Raw genomic sequence first — 16454 nt, forward strand, 5'->3', positions numbered from 1 at the left:
TATCAATGTTCCACATTTTCTGATCACATGATCACGTGTGGCCAATCAGGATTAGTTTGAGTTCAGTCATTCCAGAAGCAGACAACACTGTGATTCACCATTAGCTACATTGATCCTGTGGAGCGGGGGGAGTGGAGGTGGTGGTGTATTGTGTAATGGCCTCAAAGGCCTGACTGACTGACCTGCCTCATGTAAGGTCTAACAAGGTGGTTTCTACCTCGGGAGGTGATGGACCCCAAGTGCGTTGGGTGAACCTGTGATGGGGTGGATGGAGCAGTGAAGATGACCTCGTTAAGCCGGAGAGGCACGGTGTGGTTGTGTGGATCAGGTTTTACAGTTCACATTTTCAGACTATGATTGTCATGTCATTTGACAAGTAAGTCAGTAAGTCTGTAATTGTGTGGAGATGGAACGGTGTTAAAGCACCTCTCTCTGGGTCAGTCTGGGGTCAGTCTGGGGATTGAGTTCCTTCTGCCCTGGTCATGACCCAGAAGTGAGGTCATGGTTATGTTCTGATCACTCATAACCTGGAATGATCAGAAGCCTGAACCAGTAGTCATTTTATAGCTCGTTCTTCTCAGATAAGGCACTGTGCATCTCTACACACAAATGTATTCTCCTTCTAGGGCCTCCGGTTTTGTTTAGGAACACAACTATTGACACCTGATCGAGTCCTTTAGAAAGTCCAGAAAGCTTGAGAGATGAAACTGCTGACTTGTTCTGCTGCAGCTGCCAAAGCTGGATCTGTAGTGGTGGTGTCTGTAGTGGTGGTGTCTGTAGTGGTGGTGTCTGTAGTGCTGGTGTCTGTAGTGGTGGTGTCTGTAGTGCTGGTGTCTGTTGGGAATCTCCTTCTGAGGACCACATTCACAAAACTGTCATGGGTTTGCATAACTGAGGCATTGGCTTGTTCAGTGGATAAATCATTACATAGTTGGTTCATGGGTCACGTTGGAAAAACTGACTCTTTAGTTAAAAAATGAATGAGATGGTGGTGGTTGTTATTTCCTGGAGACTGTGGCTATATTAAGCCCTGTGTTACCTGGGGTTTTTGCTATTTTGTCTGCTGTACCTATGAGGAAAGCAAATGCCTATTGATGACTCCCTTAGAGTGTGTGTGTGTGTGTGTGTGTGTGTGTGTGTGTACACGTGTGTGTGAGTACATGTGTGTGTGCGTGCATGACTGGAAATGAATGAATTTGTGAATTTATACATATATAGTGGTTCTCTCCCAAGGGAATTGCTTTACAATCAACAAATAGCACAAATCTCCATCCAGTCAACACACAGGTGTTGTAAATAATTGGTGTTTGGGTTTGGATCCTTCACATTTCTGTTTACTCAGGCGGTTCAGTGGTTTAACGGGCTGTGGAGGGCCTGTGTTCCCATGAACCCAGAGAACCTTCTGCTGTGGGTTCTAGATGGTGGGACTCCATGTCTGGATGTGGTACAAACTACCCACGTTTCCCACAAACCAGGAGAAGAACGGAGCTTCTGGGCGAAGCACAGGCGTAGAGATGAAGATGCAGGAGTGTGAGGCTGAGATGACCCGTGGTTCTGGGGTCGTACCTCCTGGGGTCGTACCTCCCTGACCAGTCTAGCCCTGTGTGAGCACGCATCAGGATTTCAGCTTTTATCTTACACTTCTGGAAAGGATATTAAACTGTGCCATCAGCGTGCTGAATGAAACGGTTAACATCCTGTCATTGTTCGTGTCGAGGACCACCAGATGTTTGCTATTGTGTGTGTGTGTGTGTGTGTGTGTACGTCTGTGCATCATTTTTGCATCTAGCAATACACAGCTTCATACATTGCTTCTCTTATGTATGCAAAAATCATTCATTCACATTTACGGCATTTAGCAGACGCCCTTATCCAGAGCGACTTACATTTTTATCTCATTTTTATACAAGTGAGCAATTGAGGGTTAAGGGCCTTGCTCAGGGGCATCTCAGTCATGACCTCAGGTCTGGGAATCGAACCCACGACCCTCCGGTCAAAAGACCAGTTCCCTAACCACCAGGCCATGACACCACCAGGACATAATTCTGTTCTGTTTGACCACAACAGACAGGAAGCTTCAGGCAATGTCCAATCAAATAATTACCTTTCATCCTGAATTGTATCTGCTGTGAGGTGGACCTGCTGATTTGTAAAGTGTTTAATGAGCTGTTGGCTGCAGTGTAGAACATGTTGTTCATCATACAGGTATGGGTAGAGTACCCAGCATGCCTCTGGGCCTGAACCGACCTGGCTTTTTCTGAACAGTACGCTGTGTGTGTGGCGGGTAAGCACACACACGCAGCCTGCCTACACACCCAAGCCCTGGGGCGGGGCTCTGGGATACCGGAGTGTGTGTAATTGAAGTTGTTCAACAAAATTTTCAGAAAGCTCTTCTAGTGTACAGCTGATCTCCTGTAGTGATGTACAGGCAGGAATGGATGATCAAAACTGTTGATTAGCAGAGGATCAACCTGGAGGATTCTGAAGTGTTTAAATATAATATTACTTTTATTTGTAGGATAAGTGTGTGTGTATGTATTTGTCTGTGTTGGGGTTTGTGGTTATCTGAGAACATTTGTGTCCTCACTTCAGGTATCGAGTATCATTTATTAAATTTGACAAGGCTGGACACGCCAGCATTAAAAAAAAACATTTTTAAGCAGTGAGACCTGAAATTTGTCAAACATTCAACAAAGAATATAAAAATCTAAATTAATTAAATTAACTTTAAAACATAAAATAGTAATTCAGTCACTTAAAAAACAATGTAAGAGCACGAGGAATAAAAGAGAGTTCATGTCTTTTGGTTCTGCTAAAGGGTACTACGTATTCCCGCTGCCGACGAAGTGAGTAACTGGATAATGGGGTTGTAAGCAAGAAGTCATGTAAAGGAGAAGATTTGTCATTGAGTATTTCAGTGAGGATACGCAGGGTAGCCTCATCACGCCTTTCACTGAGTGGTGGGAGAGATGATGATGGGATGCCAATAATCCTGCAGCATCGTTTTTGTACCCTTTCCAACTCAAGGATTGGACGTATAAAAGTCAAATATATTTGTTTGAGGACCTCACATGGAAGACCAGCTCTTTTAGCTACTGCAAGATAGTGGATCCTTGGTCTTGTCTTTATAATATGTTTGATAATATGTGAGCGATAAATCAGATGAAATCTGAACTCCCAAAAGTTTGAAAGTGGTGACTCTACTGATATTTTGGCCAGAAATGATTGGAGATGGTGGAGAGGGAATATTATCCTGATGTCTAGCACTAATATCCATATCCATCGTCTTGACTCCATTCATTGTCAGTGAGAACTCCTGTCCCCAATTAGACACAGAATCCAGGGCTTTCTGAGTCAAGCCTGGTAGAGTCCCCATCAGAAACTCTGTGATTGTAAGATCATCAGCATATTTCACTGGAATAAGAGAAGTAGGCAGATGAGCATCCAGGCTATTAATACAAATAACAAAAAGTAATGGAGATAACAGTCCTCCTTGTGGAACACCAGCTGGTACTGCACAGGGCTCAGATACACAGGAACCCCACTGCACCCTCTGCACTCAGAAAGCTCTTAACAATAAGCCAGAGGGGGTGTCTGATGGCCATATCAGCCAATGTTTGAAGCAACTGACAGTGATTTATTGTATCAAATGCTCGTGAGAAATCAACAAACACTGCATGAACATCCATCTTGGGTTGATTATTAAGTGCTTCATGCCAGCTTTGAAGAATCTGGATCAAGGCAGTCACAGTTGATCTTCTTGCCATAAAACCATGTTGGGAAGTAGCAATTTTGGAAGCTGTATCCTCCAGAAGGACATCTCTTAAGATCCCTTCAAACACTTTGCCAACACAGCTGACTAAGTATATTTGACGATAGTCAACTGGAAAATTAGGCCTATTGTTCTTAGGAACAGCTTTGACCAGAGCTTCTTTCCATGGCTTTGGAAATATACTGTGTCGTATACATGCATCAATAATCTCACACAACACGGGTGCCATTTCTTCATAAAAAATCTTTAAAACCCAAGAGGGTATACAGTCAGGTCCAGCCGACTTCCCCCCATTGACTCTACGGAGTCTAGCTTTGACCTGGCCAATACTTAGGAAGGGTATAGGAACCTCAAACGTTGGTTGGTAACCTCCTCCTCGGAGGAAGTAGTGCGAGCCACTTGGTCCTGTACTTCCTTCTTGGATACTGCAGAGTAATATGCTGCTTTTGAGGTTGAATGTCACCTGCAATTCACATGGAAGTTGATTTGTGAAGGGTGAACATGAAGGATGTAGAGTGTAGGATGAAGGTGCGGTAAATAGATGGTCTGTATTTATCTGTTTTTACAGCGACTGTAGATTCCTATTTCATTGGAGCACTTAAATCCATCCTGGCTTGGCTTGGCTTTTCTTGTGTCTTGTTTCGGCAATGCTGTGTTTAGCTTAGCTGGGCCTTTGCCGGGTTCTGCTTTCGTTGAGTGGCTCACGGCCTCTCCTGCGGTTGTAAAACGTTCCCACCATCTGCGCCCGGTTCTTTAATGACTGCTAGTGTGGACCGCCACGGGACATGGTGTCTCTGATGTCAGCACATCTGTAATGTTACACTTTTGTTGAAAATCTCACAGGTGTTTACATTTTGGGGGACTTTGTAAAGTTCTGGAAATCCAGGTTTTCTTCCTGAGAGACCCCTTTATTTTGGGTGTATCCTCAGTGTGTTGACTGAGATCTGTTATTAATATTTTACTGTGGTTTTTTTTTTCTTCTCCATTTTGGGAGGTCAGTTCCTGTTTCATCTTACGCTGGTGAGAGTGTTTGCTCGGTAGATGTCTCTGGCTCAATGGCTTGGGGATTCTTTATTTTTTTTGCAGGTGAAATGTTTTGTTCCAACCTTGTGAGCAAGGACGTGTCCCATGGGAACTCAGGGCAACGTGCCCCCTCCCCCAGGGGAGATTGACTCGCATGCCAGTTCGATCTCAAAGTCTGGGTCAACTTGCCGTCGTCACTGGATTTAGTTTTGGGTGTAATGATCTAGGCTTTTGGTTAGACATAAACATTCCCTCATGCTCAGAGAAAGTGAAACAATTTATTATTAACTTGTTAAACCACATGGTAGGGATGAAAAAAAAAACAGGATATAAAAAAATCTGGTGTCGCATGAGCCAATTTACTTTAACATAAATAACATAAAATACAAATGAAACTCCTCGTCAGTTTAGCTATTGGACAGGGAGTTAACAGATCAGAGGGAGGTGCTGTTGAATGACTCTGCTGGGAGAGCCCAGCAGGGCTGACGTCCACATAGCATTGTCTCCCTTCCAGTGTCCTGGGGTGTGCATGTCCCTGCTTTCTGGGCTGGTTTCAGGTCCAGTGTGGGCTCAGATGGGTTCAGCACACCCGTTCACTGGAGACGCACCTGACGTGAGGCGTCGTGAGCATCCTGCTTGGAAGCTGACGTGGGTGACCTGGGAAATGGAGTTCTTAAATAATGCCCGGTTTGATCTGCTGAAGAACAGAAAATAGCCATCACTCTCTCTCTGAGCAGTCTCATCTTTCCTTCTGTCTTCCTCTGTGTCTCTCCTTTCTCAGCAGGACATGACTCTCTGGGTCCTTATTAACATGATAAGTGATTTACAAATGCTGATGACTTGTGTTTTGTCTGGCTTAGGCAAGATCACAACATGTTTCTGCTCAGAGGAGGGAGAGCGAGACACACAAGGGAAGAAATGCCTGTCGTCTCAACGTTGCTTGAAATCCTGAGGTTTTATGAGACATGGAGGAAGTGTGTACTTGTGCAGGCAGTTTGAGGCCTGCTTACTGGAGGTCATATAAGGGGACGCACAGCGTAGCCGTTGTGTCTCTGGAAGAGATCGCTGAGACAGGTGGAGGCCCACAGTGCTGCTCTGGTGATCATGGGCACCCAAAGCAACATTATGTTTAGATCCTCACGTGCAGACATTTGCTCTCATCACGCTTGGTGTTTTTAGCTTAGACTGCATCTGATGGGGAGATGGTATAGAGTTCAGGGTGTATAGAGAGAACACCACAGGTGCCATGTCAGATTGTAGGCATCAGCGAGCACGCTCACAACCTCTATTTCATTACCAGACCTTCACAAAGGAAATATAGGATTCATTCCTCACTGTTCTGTGTAACTTTTAAAGAATGAAACGACCACCTGTCACTGGCAGTAAGAAAAAAGTCTCAGAATTCATTGCTTCACGGGTGTGATTGATTTCCTGTGTGCAGTTGGATCTTTTTCTCCAGTCTGTCTGTCTGTTGCAGTGTTTGGTCTGTCTGATTGATGGTTGATCAGTCTTAGCAGCTTCTGCTGGTCTTATTCCACCACTGAGTGCATATGACTCCACGTTCACTACGCTTAGATGACTCCACGTTCACTACGCTTAGATGACTCCACGTTCACTACGCTTAGGTGACTCCCACGTTCACTACGCTTAGGTGACTCCCACGTTCACTACGCTTAGATGACTCCACGTTCACTACGCTTAGATGACTCCACGTTCACTACGCTTAGATGACTCCACGTTCTCTACGCTTAGGCGACTCCACGTTCTCTACGCTTAGGCGACTCCACGTTCTCTACGCTTAGGCGACTCCACGTTCTCTACGCTTAGGTGACTCACACGTTCACTATGCTTAGGTGACTCCACGTTCTCTACGCTTAGGTGACTCCCACGTTCACTACGCTTAGGTGACTCCCACGTTCACTACGCTTAGATGACTCCACGCTCACTACGCTTAGATGACTCACACGTTCACTACGCTTAGATGACTCCACGTTCACTACGCTTAGGTGACTCCCACGTTCACTACGCTTAGGCGACTCCACGTTCTCTACGCTTAGGCGACTCACGTTCTCTACGCTTAGGCGACTCCACGTTCTCTACGCTTAGGCGACTCCACGTTCACTACGCTTAGGTGACTCCACGTTCACTACGCTTAGATGACTCACACGTTCACTACGCTTAGGTGACTCCACGTTCACTACGCTTAGGTGACTCCATGTTCTCTACGCTTAGGTGACTCCCACGTTCACTACGCTTAGATGACTCCACGTTCACTACGCTTAGGTGACTCCCACGTTCACGCTTAGATGACTCCACGTTCACTACGCTTAGGTGACTCCACGTTCACTACGCTTAGGCGACTCCCACGTTCACTACGCTTAGGCGACTCCACGTTCTCTACGCTTAGGCGACTCACGTTCTCTACGCTTAGGCGACTCCACGTTCTCTACGCTTAGGCGACTCCACGTTCTCTACGCTTAGGCGACTCCACGTTCTCTACGCTTAGGCGACTCCACGTTCACTACGCTTAGGCGACTCCACGTTCACTACGCTTAGGCGACTCCCACGTTCACTACGCTTAGGCGACTCCACGTTCACTACGCTTAGGCGACTCCACGTTCTCTACGCTTAGGCGACTCCACGTTCACTACGCTTAGGCGACTCCACGTTCACTACGCTTAGGCGACTCCACGTTCACTACGCTTAGGCGACTCCACGTTCACTACGCTTAGGCGACTCCACGTTCTCTACGCTTAGGCGACTCCACGTTCTCTACGCTTAGGCGACTCCACGTTCTCTACGCTTAGGCGACTCCACGTTCTCTACGCTTAGGCGACTCCACGTTCTCTACGCTTAGGCGACTCCACGTTCTCTACGCTTAGGCGACTCCACGTTCTCTACGCTTAGGCGACTCCACGTTCACTACGCTTAGGCGACTCCCACGTTCACTACGCTTAGGCGACTCCCACGTTCACTACGCTTAGGCGACTCCCACGTTCACTGCGCTTAGGCGACTCCCACGTTCACTACGCTTAGAGCATGTGGTGTGCCAATTTCAATCTTTCTCTGTCTTGTTTCCTCTTCCAGGGTCCCGGAGCTACAGTGAGGCGCATCTTGTGGTCCTGCAGAGCCGCCGGGAATTATGGTTCCGCGAAAGAGAGGCGGTGGGGGGGGTCTCTCCTTCCTTTGGTGTTGCGTAAGACGCAGTGAGCAGCCTGAGATCTCCTATCGTATCCGCCAAGACAGCAGCTTCACCCCACCAGCCATGGAGCCCACACTGCCAATGCCCCCGGCCCACGAGCTGGACACCATGTTCTCCGAACTCGTGGTGAGTAACTCCGCCCCCTCACACCACGCCCACCTTATGCACCTCTGCCACTCCTCTTGCTCAACTCCAAGCCTAGAGGGCCTCAGAGCTGCTGACTTCAGCTCTCTGATGTTACGTATCTGATTTCAACTGTGTCATTGTTACATAACACTTCAGTCAGATGTGTTTAACAGTAACATAATACAAGTGTAGACCGGCCCTCATGAATGCTTAGCCTAATGGAACACGCAGTGACGTAGCACTTCAGATCTAATGCTACATCTAAACTGGTATTGGAGGTGAAGTGCAGGCTAATCTGAAACGTACTGTTGGTACACAGGGTCAAAATCCTGTTTGTAACCAGCCCTGCACATGCGCACGGACGCGGTCGATGAGTCATTGGTGTGGAGAGATAATTAACACTAATGTTTAATGGACAGGCGCTGGCCGTCAGCCCAACTCAAAGTAAAATCTGTGTTTACTTGCCAGTTGCTCTGTGATTAATACTAATGATATACTCTTGCTTGGTGTCAGGTGAGCTAATATTACATACAGGGAGAGCAATACAGAATACCAAAAAACTGTGATAAATAATGAATGAATGAAAGCTCTTATTGTAATAATGTAATAAAACCTCAACAAACAAAACAAATTTAGTAAAAGTGGGAAGGTAATGCGTTGGAAACTTGCGTCTTGAGAGTATTGCACACCGAGGGAGTGAAGTCAGAATAAAAAAATATAGAAATGTATTTTTATTCATGTTTTTTATACGAGTAAGCTGAGAGGTTCACACACATTCACACAGTTTTGCTATTTGGGCTCAATTTTGTGCGGTTGTGCCAGGCGTTTTAGACGTATGCTGCATGTAAATTCCTCTAGTTTTAATACTATTAACTTGTTTCTTGGCTATTTTTCTGTTATTGTTGATGCAGTGAAGCGTTTGGATGCTTCTTCTGTTACTCTACAGCAGACGCTCAAACCTCTCAAACGTCATTATGGTCCTCTTTGAAAATAGAAGCCACTGGTAACTGCAGCACATCTTAAAAGTCTCTGTGTAGTGAGTGAAGCAGTGCTTGTCTGTATCCTCCAACATGGGAGAATCCTCCGCTAATGAGCCAATAACTCAATAACCGGGTTCTGGATAATGCTTGATGTGTCTAGCTTTTCAGGCTATGCTCATGGATGATCACACAACTGTTCACGACAACCCCCACAGAAATGTCAAAATGCATCCAGCATATTTGAATATCATGAAGGTTAGGGGTTAGCTTTAGGGTTATAGGTTATAAATACTCTGGTCTGATCATTCCAACTTAAAAATGAAAACTTTCCCTTAGCAAACATGAAATGATAATGTTGGTCATATAATTATAAGTGACTGTTCACAATATTCACAACAAAGTTTTTATAGAAATGGCAGTATTTACAGAAATCAGATTCCAGTTTGATGGAAATCCCAAACAAAGTGCAGGAAAATAGCATTGGATTCTTCTTTGTCCTCATAGAGGTTCAGCAGCAGGAATAGCACAGCGAAGCAAAGATTTGATCAACCTGTCATAGTCGGCACTATAGGGTAGTAAAGCCGTGTTTACTAAGTAACACCTACTTCTGGAAGTATCATAGCTTGTTAATACTTTTTGTATCCACCTAAGAGTCTCTCAGTTCTTAATGGAGATTTTTGGCAATTCTTCCTTGCAAATGGCATGTAGATTTGCAAGATTCCTGCCCATCCTTCATAGATTGCCCCCTCAGAGGACTATTCACAGATTTGATTATGTGAAAGTCATGGCAGAACCCCCAGTTTGCACTTCCTGTGGTCATCCATTGGTGGAACTTGAGATGTGTTTGGATCATTAACCTGTGGTAGGAACCATAGTCTTGTTTGCTCCCAGAATATGCTGGTGTTTAACAGAATACTTGAGTCCTCTCACCTACCAGTGAAATGTTCCTTGTGGTGCTGTCTGCAGTCCAAGCCCAGGTCCAGGTCACCCTCATGCTTTATAGTTGGAGAGATGTTCTTCTCACGAACATCTGCACACTTCTTTTCCTCCAAACATACTTTTACTCATTATGGCTGGAAAAGTCAATTTTAACTTGATCAGTCAAGACAAGGCATACTACATATATATATATATATATATATATATATATATATATATTTTTTTTTCTTTCTTTTCTTAATTTTCAACATGGCACACTCAGTTATGTGTATACACTCTTATGTGTACATAAAAAAAATAATAAAAATGCAAATTAAAAATAAAAGGGGGGTAAGGAACAGATCCATCAATTTATGATTATGATTATCTTGACATGAATGACGCAAGAATCTAGGGAGGGGCAGATTGACGCCAGACGACTGGTGTTTGTTTTAAAAAGGATCTGTGATTATCGTCGGGTAGAGAGTGTAAGAAGGGCTGGCATATCTAATATAAATACGTCTCTCTTCTCTTAATAGAAGAGTTCATGTGTTCCAAAGGTAATACTTTAAGAATCTCACTGTGCCAATGACTCATAGTGGCAGGCCTAGATTTTGTATGCACAGGCGCAGGCCTGGAACATCTATCCAATATGAGACGCTTGCTCAAGAGTTTGAGTTGTGCATTAGTTACAGGGATACCGTGATCAGGAAGGTTCAGCAAGAACAAACCTGCTTCTGGTTTGATCTCTTGGTTGAACATGCTACAGTGTTCTCGTGCAGCGCTACCCTGGAGGTTACTTAACAACGAGCATTGCCTCAAACTCTCTTATCGTACCAGAGTTGAAATATACTCTCGCACATCCGAGAAGAGAATACACAATTTTATGTCATAGGGAAAAGGTCTGAGGGACAACTCCCTACACATACAAATCTGGTAACATCTCACCACACATTTATTGTATTAGTAGGATTGCATTGCCTTTGACCACAGTTGGGACTTTGGGTATGTCATTGGTGATGATGCCACAGGGGAACCCAGGTCCAGACGCAAGCACTCATTTCTTCACCTGGCTCAAGGAAGCGTCTCAGCCAGCCTGATACTTTACAGGCATAAGGTCCAGTTGTGGAATAGCAAATTCAGAAGTGCATTACCCAACCCCCAAGCCAGATGTAGCCCATTTGAATGAGATATGAGCACCATCATCTATAAAGCTTCTAAGAGACGGGGCCTCATATTTGTCATCATTAATTTTGCCTCCATAGTGGAAATCAGAGTTGAAATGGGAACCCCTGGGAAGGACAGAGATTTAAATAACCTAATTGAATTATATCATCTATATACACAAATAATTCCATATTTTGGATAGTTTCAGAGTACAGACGTACTCTAAATATCTGTATTACATACAGGCTCAGTGACTAACCCAAACACTAGAGGGGGCAGAGGACACTCTTCATGTGTGCCTCTACCCAGCTGCCCTCAAAACATGGACATTCATGAGCACCTGGGCCAATCTCATTTAAGCATCGAGATCTTTCTTTGAGTGGCCATACTGTATTACATTAAGCAGACGCTGAACATTTGTATGGGAGGATCAATTCAGTCAGGTTGGGTAGAAAACAGTATATCAGTCAAGCCCAATAAAAACAATTGGCTGATTTAGTTTATTCTATTTCAGTACCAGTGAAACACTATCAAATGATTCAACATGCATTTTGGTTTGGCCTGTTTCTAAACAGAACCCATCAAGCCCAGGTGCTTTGCCTCCCAGTGCAATTTGCACCTTTTTTCTTGTCATTTTTAATTGTGAGAATCTTCATTTCTTAATTACATGGTTTACACATTCCACTTGCCTCTTGTTAAGTATTGTAAGAAAACAGAAAATGAATAACAGCGCTGGTGTTTAGAAAGAACTGAACACTCCCAAACATCAGAACAGGAACTTCAGTTACACCTTCAAAGAGAAAGAAAGAAAAGATAGAAAACAATAAATTATGAAACACCCTACCACTACGACAGGGGTATGTGACACCACTGAGCTCATTGGTCAGGCAGAACAGAACAGAAAGGAAGAAATCTCCATTACACTCCAACGTGTAACATAAACTACAGAATTGATTCACCCCGATGTCACTACTTCACTCCATTCCAACAAAAAGCAAGTTCCTGTTATCACTTAGCCCGTCACATGACCGTTTGAAACAAACGAGAACAAAAAATCCCAGACAAACATGGATCCATATTCGGATCCATTTAAAGGAGGTTAAAAAGGTCTGTTTATCTGTGTAAAAATAAGGGGACAAAAATATTCCATCAATCAGCCAATATGGGATCTTGGTGACTTGCATACCACGGCCAACTCACTCCCCTGCTCACAGGACAAAAACCAGGCTGTCTGACTAGACATGAGCGAGGAGGTTCATACCACCACAAAGTTATTGAGTTTAAAAATTGCAGAGCATGGTCAGTGCAGTCAAAGGAGTCTACAACCACCAGCGCTCCCGCTCTCTGATGCAGACAGATGACATTGCTAGGCACATCACTACTATTACCAACCATCAAGACGTTTAGGACTGAATAGGAATTACATAGAGAACTCGTGTATATAAATACATTTATTTATTTATTTATTTATCCTTCCCATATTTTATTTGTTTTTCTATCTCTTTAATTGTTGTTATGGTGACCGGCGTCGGTCAGAGGAGGATGGGTTTCCCCCCTGAGTCTTGGTTCCTCTCAAGGTTTCTTCCTCATGCCCTTAGGGAGTTTTTCTTTGCCACTGTCGCCCTTGGCTTGTTCACTGGGGGCTAGGACTCGGACACTTGTAAAGCTGCTTTGTGACAACAACTGTTGTAAGAATTGTTATATAAATAAAAATTGATTGATTGATTGATTACAATATTCAAACAATGTGACTAATGATCAGGGCAACCAAAAGTTAGTTAAACATTAACAAAAGGACATGGGAAAGACCACACTGCACCAGCCATCGTGAAGTGTGAAGAATCACACAATGGTTCTGTCTGTCTTCGCTTTCATCCACATCCAGAAGCAGTGTTTCTAGAGCGAACTGTGAGCGAGGCGGAGACCGAGCCAGTCACAGATAAAAACATAATGTCTGACGGACAAGATGAGACGGTGAGAGCTGAGGGAGGTGTGTGTGTGTGTGTGTGTGTGTGTGTGTGTGTGTGTGTGTGTGTGTGTGTGTGTGTGTGTGTGTGTGTGTGTGTGTGTGTGTGTGTGTGTGTGTGTGTGAAGATCAGGACAGGGGGGCTGTGGACGGGGAGAGGATCTCTCTGACCTTGCTCTAGGTCATCCGGGGGAACCTGCTGTGAACCATTGGAGAGATGGTTCGGGGCGCTTTATTTCCTTCCATATTTCTCCATCGTCTCCCTTCCCCCTTGTCCACTCTGCCAAGAAGGCGACCAGATAGTGAACAGACCTGCTGTAATCGGTTCTCCTGCATGAAGTTAATAGGCTTGCTCCCAAACATCTGGACCAGCATTGCATCATCATAGTGTGACCGAGGTTGCAGGAGAATGCGGGTACTAATTAAAGGTTTTCATTGCTGGGTCTTTGGCAGCTGTGAGAACATTATCACCATGTTCCCTGTTGACTTAGGAAATGCAAAACATTCATTGTGAATGCTGGTTCATGTTCATGTATCACGGCCACAGTGGGAATGTGTGGGCTGCATAATGAATTCTCAGCAGGTAATGAAGTGGTGGTGTTCTCACCATTTTGTGGACCTTTTGGCATTTCTGCAGCGAAGTCATGTGTGCAAACTCGTGTTTCGTCAGTTGATGAAGCATGTTGGGTCTTTTCTCTTAGGATGACCTTGATCTCACGGAGAAACACAGGGAAGCCATGTTCGCTCTTCCTGCTGAGAAGAAGTGGCAGATATATTGCAGCAAAAAGAAGGTGAGTGCTCCCTCCACCCGCTGACGGAGGCTCGTCTCTGGGCGTGTTCGTCTGCCCCCGCGATGGGGTTCATGTGCTGCCTTACTCTATACTGTATACAGACCACACTCTGGGCCCTATTAGAAATGTTTTCATAGCACGAGAGAGTGTGAAGGGTGATGAAGAGGAATATGAAGTGGGTGATGGAGACAAGAATGAGAGAGACAGGATAGAGGGCTGAGGAAAGCGAGACAAAATGAGGTGTGTGAAGAAGGGACAGGGGCATCGAGGAAGAAGAGCAGAGTCTTCCCCCTCATGGGAGCCAGATCAGAAATCCACTCGCAGTCTCATGTCCCCTGGCCCACAGACCTCCACCATGCTAAGAAGGGGGTGCGTCTGAGCGCTGGCGGGCATGACCTGTGCCTCTTTGGCTTAATGTACACCAGCTCCTCACTTGCTGCTGCCCCGTCCTCATTCAGACCCCTCTGAGGGGCAACTGAGGGGCTTTCATTTTAGGTTTCAGGGAGTATTTACCCCATGCACGTTGTCTGTGCAAATGGATCAAAGTGTCCCTGCTGAAATTCATACGAGCTTATGCACTGATACGGTAAGCGACTAATATATTAAAGGTGTTTTGGTTGGGGAACTCGTAGAGCTTGTGTCTAGGAGGTAACGCCTTCTTCTGGTTCCAAGTACAACACGGGCTGTGAACGAGAGCAGGTTGTCTGGGTTCTGCCCGTTTCGCCGCATCTGGTATCAATCTGGTGGGTGTAGGGGCAGACGAGGCTCTTCTGCTCCGGCCTCAGACTCCACCGCTCTCCCTCACTGAGGGTGGGGATAGTTATAATAGATGCATCTTTACTCCAACAGAAACTAGATGATTTTTAAATCTCAACTACCTAAAGCCACAGACGTGTATGATGAGAGAAAAATGCAAAATGTAGAGCTCTGATTGGCTGGTGTGAGGGGGAGAGGGACTATGGCCAAGAGTCCTAAGAGTTATTTATAGTTTTAATATAGCCCACGGGTGCATATGTCTGCTCTTGGAGATCTAACACCCTACTGAGTTTAGTTTCAACCATAATGTAATACACCTGCAGCAGCTAAACAGGGCCTATGGGGCATCTGTGTGTTCTAGCCCAGCATGCTGCAGTACCAACTGCCCAGGGGTGGGACAGTCAATGTTCTTACATCTCCTCAATGTTCTTACTTCCATCACTCTTTCTCTCTCGCTCTCACTCTTTCTTTCAGTCTCTCTCTTCCTGCCCCCCCATCCCCCCATCCCCCCGGCCTCTCTCTTAAGTTATCAGCTGACTGACTGAACCATCATCCTTCTGTTGTAAATGTACTTATATCTCTGTGTTCCACCATATGTTCTCCAGACCAGACTCTTGCTCTCCTGAGTTCTCAACCTTCCCAAGTCTGTTAAAATCACTTTAAACCTTCACAAGCCACACCTGCAAGGCCTGGACCCAGTGTGCCCCCCCCGTCCCCCGGTGAGGGTCTGCAGATGGAGAGGCGTGTGAGCCTAGAACACTGCTGTGAGATGGTGGGACCAGAGTCCAAATTAATGTTTACAATGATAGTTTTTCGTGCCTTGTTAATCAGAACTACCCCTACCCCCTCTACCCCTACTCCCTCTACCCCTACTCCCTCTACCCCTACCCTCTCTACCCCTACCCTCTCTACCCCTACCCCCTCTACTCCTACCCTCTCTACCCCTACCCCCTCTACTCCTACCCTCTCTACCCCACCCCCTCTATCTCTACCCTCTCTACCCCTACCCCCTCTATCTCTACCCCCTCTACCCCTACCCCCTCTACCCCTACCCCTACCCCCTCTACCCCTACCCCCTCTACTCCTACCCCCTCTACTCCTACCCTCTCTACCCCTACCCCCTCTATCCCTACCCCCTCTACTCCTACTCCCCTCTACTCCCTCTACCCCTACTCCCCTCTACTCCTACTCCCCTCTACCCCCTCTATCCCTACCCCGTCTACTCCTACCCCCTCTATCCCTACTCCCCTACTCCCGTCAGAGCAGCCCAGCCCCTCCACTCCACAACAGTTCAGATCAATTGCAGAGCAAGGCTGTAAAACAAATAGGGTTACTTGTTAAAAGTGGAAGCTTGTTTTGAAGCCAGGTGCTGTGGTGTTCATTTCTAGTTATACCCAGACACACCTTCAGCTCCCGTCCCCAGAGCTAGACGGTCTGGCTCTGAACAACGTAACAGATGTATATTATAGACATTGAACATTGTTTCCTGTCTTTAAAGAATCCATTTTTAGGTTTGTAGATTTCTGAGTTTTAATGAATTGCCAGGGTTAAGGTATAGGGCCAGGGTAGACTGTAGTAAGTAAGTGGGTAGTAAGGTCAGGGTTAGGGTCTAGATCAGGGGTAATCAACTATATTTTTCCGTGGGCCAATTTTGGCAGATAGCTCTGAATAGCGGTCCGGGGGACGGGAGGGAGGGTGGCGGGGGGGGGGGGGGGGGGGGGGGGTGGCAAACGTAAGTTGTTGAGCCGGGGGG

General features: G+C 45.7%; 1 protein-coding gene across 4 annotated transcripts in view; it reads left to right on the top strand.

Moving 5' to 3' along the window:
• LOC143495136 (disheveled-associated activator of morphogenesis 1-like) overlaps positions 1-16454 on the top strand; it is a 45694-nt gene that overhangs the window by 11979 nt on the left and 17261 nt on the right. For all 4 annotated transcript variants that reach the window (XM_076992423.1, XM_076992422.1, XM_076992421.1 and 1 more), the window contains 2 exons: positions 7883-8123; positions 13856-13945. In XM_076992423.1, coding sequence (XP_076848538.1) covers positions 7938-8123; positions 13856-13945 — 276 coding nt within the window. In that variant the 5' untranslated portion in view covers positions 7883-7937. The remainder of the gene's footprint in view (positions 1-7882; positions 8124-13855; positions 13946-16454) is intronic.

The sequence above is a fragment of the Brachyhypopomus gauderio genome, unplaced genomic scaffold (assembly GCF_052324685.1).
Source record: "Brachyhypopomus gauderio isolate BG-103 unplaced genomic scaffold, BGAUD_0.2 sc93, whole genome shotgun sequence".
Taxonomy (NCBI): Eukaryota; Metazoa; Chordata; class Actinopteri; order Gymnotiformes; family Hypopomidae; genus Brachyhypopomus; species Brachyhypopomus gauderio.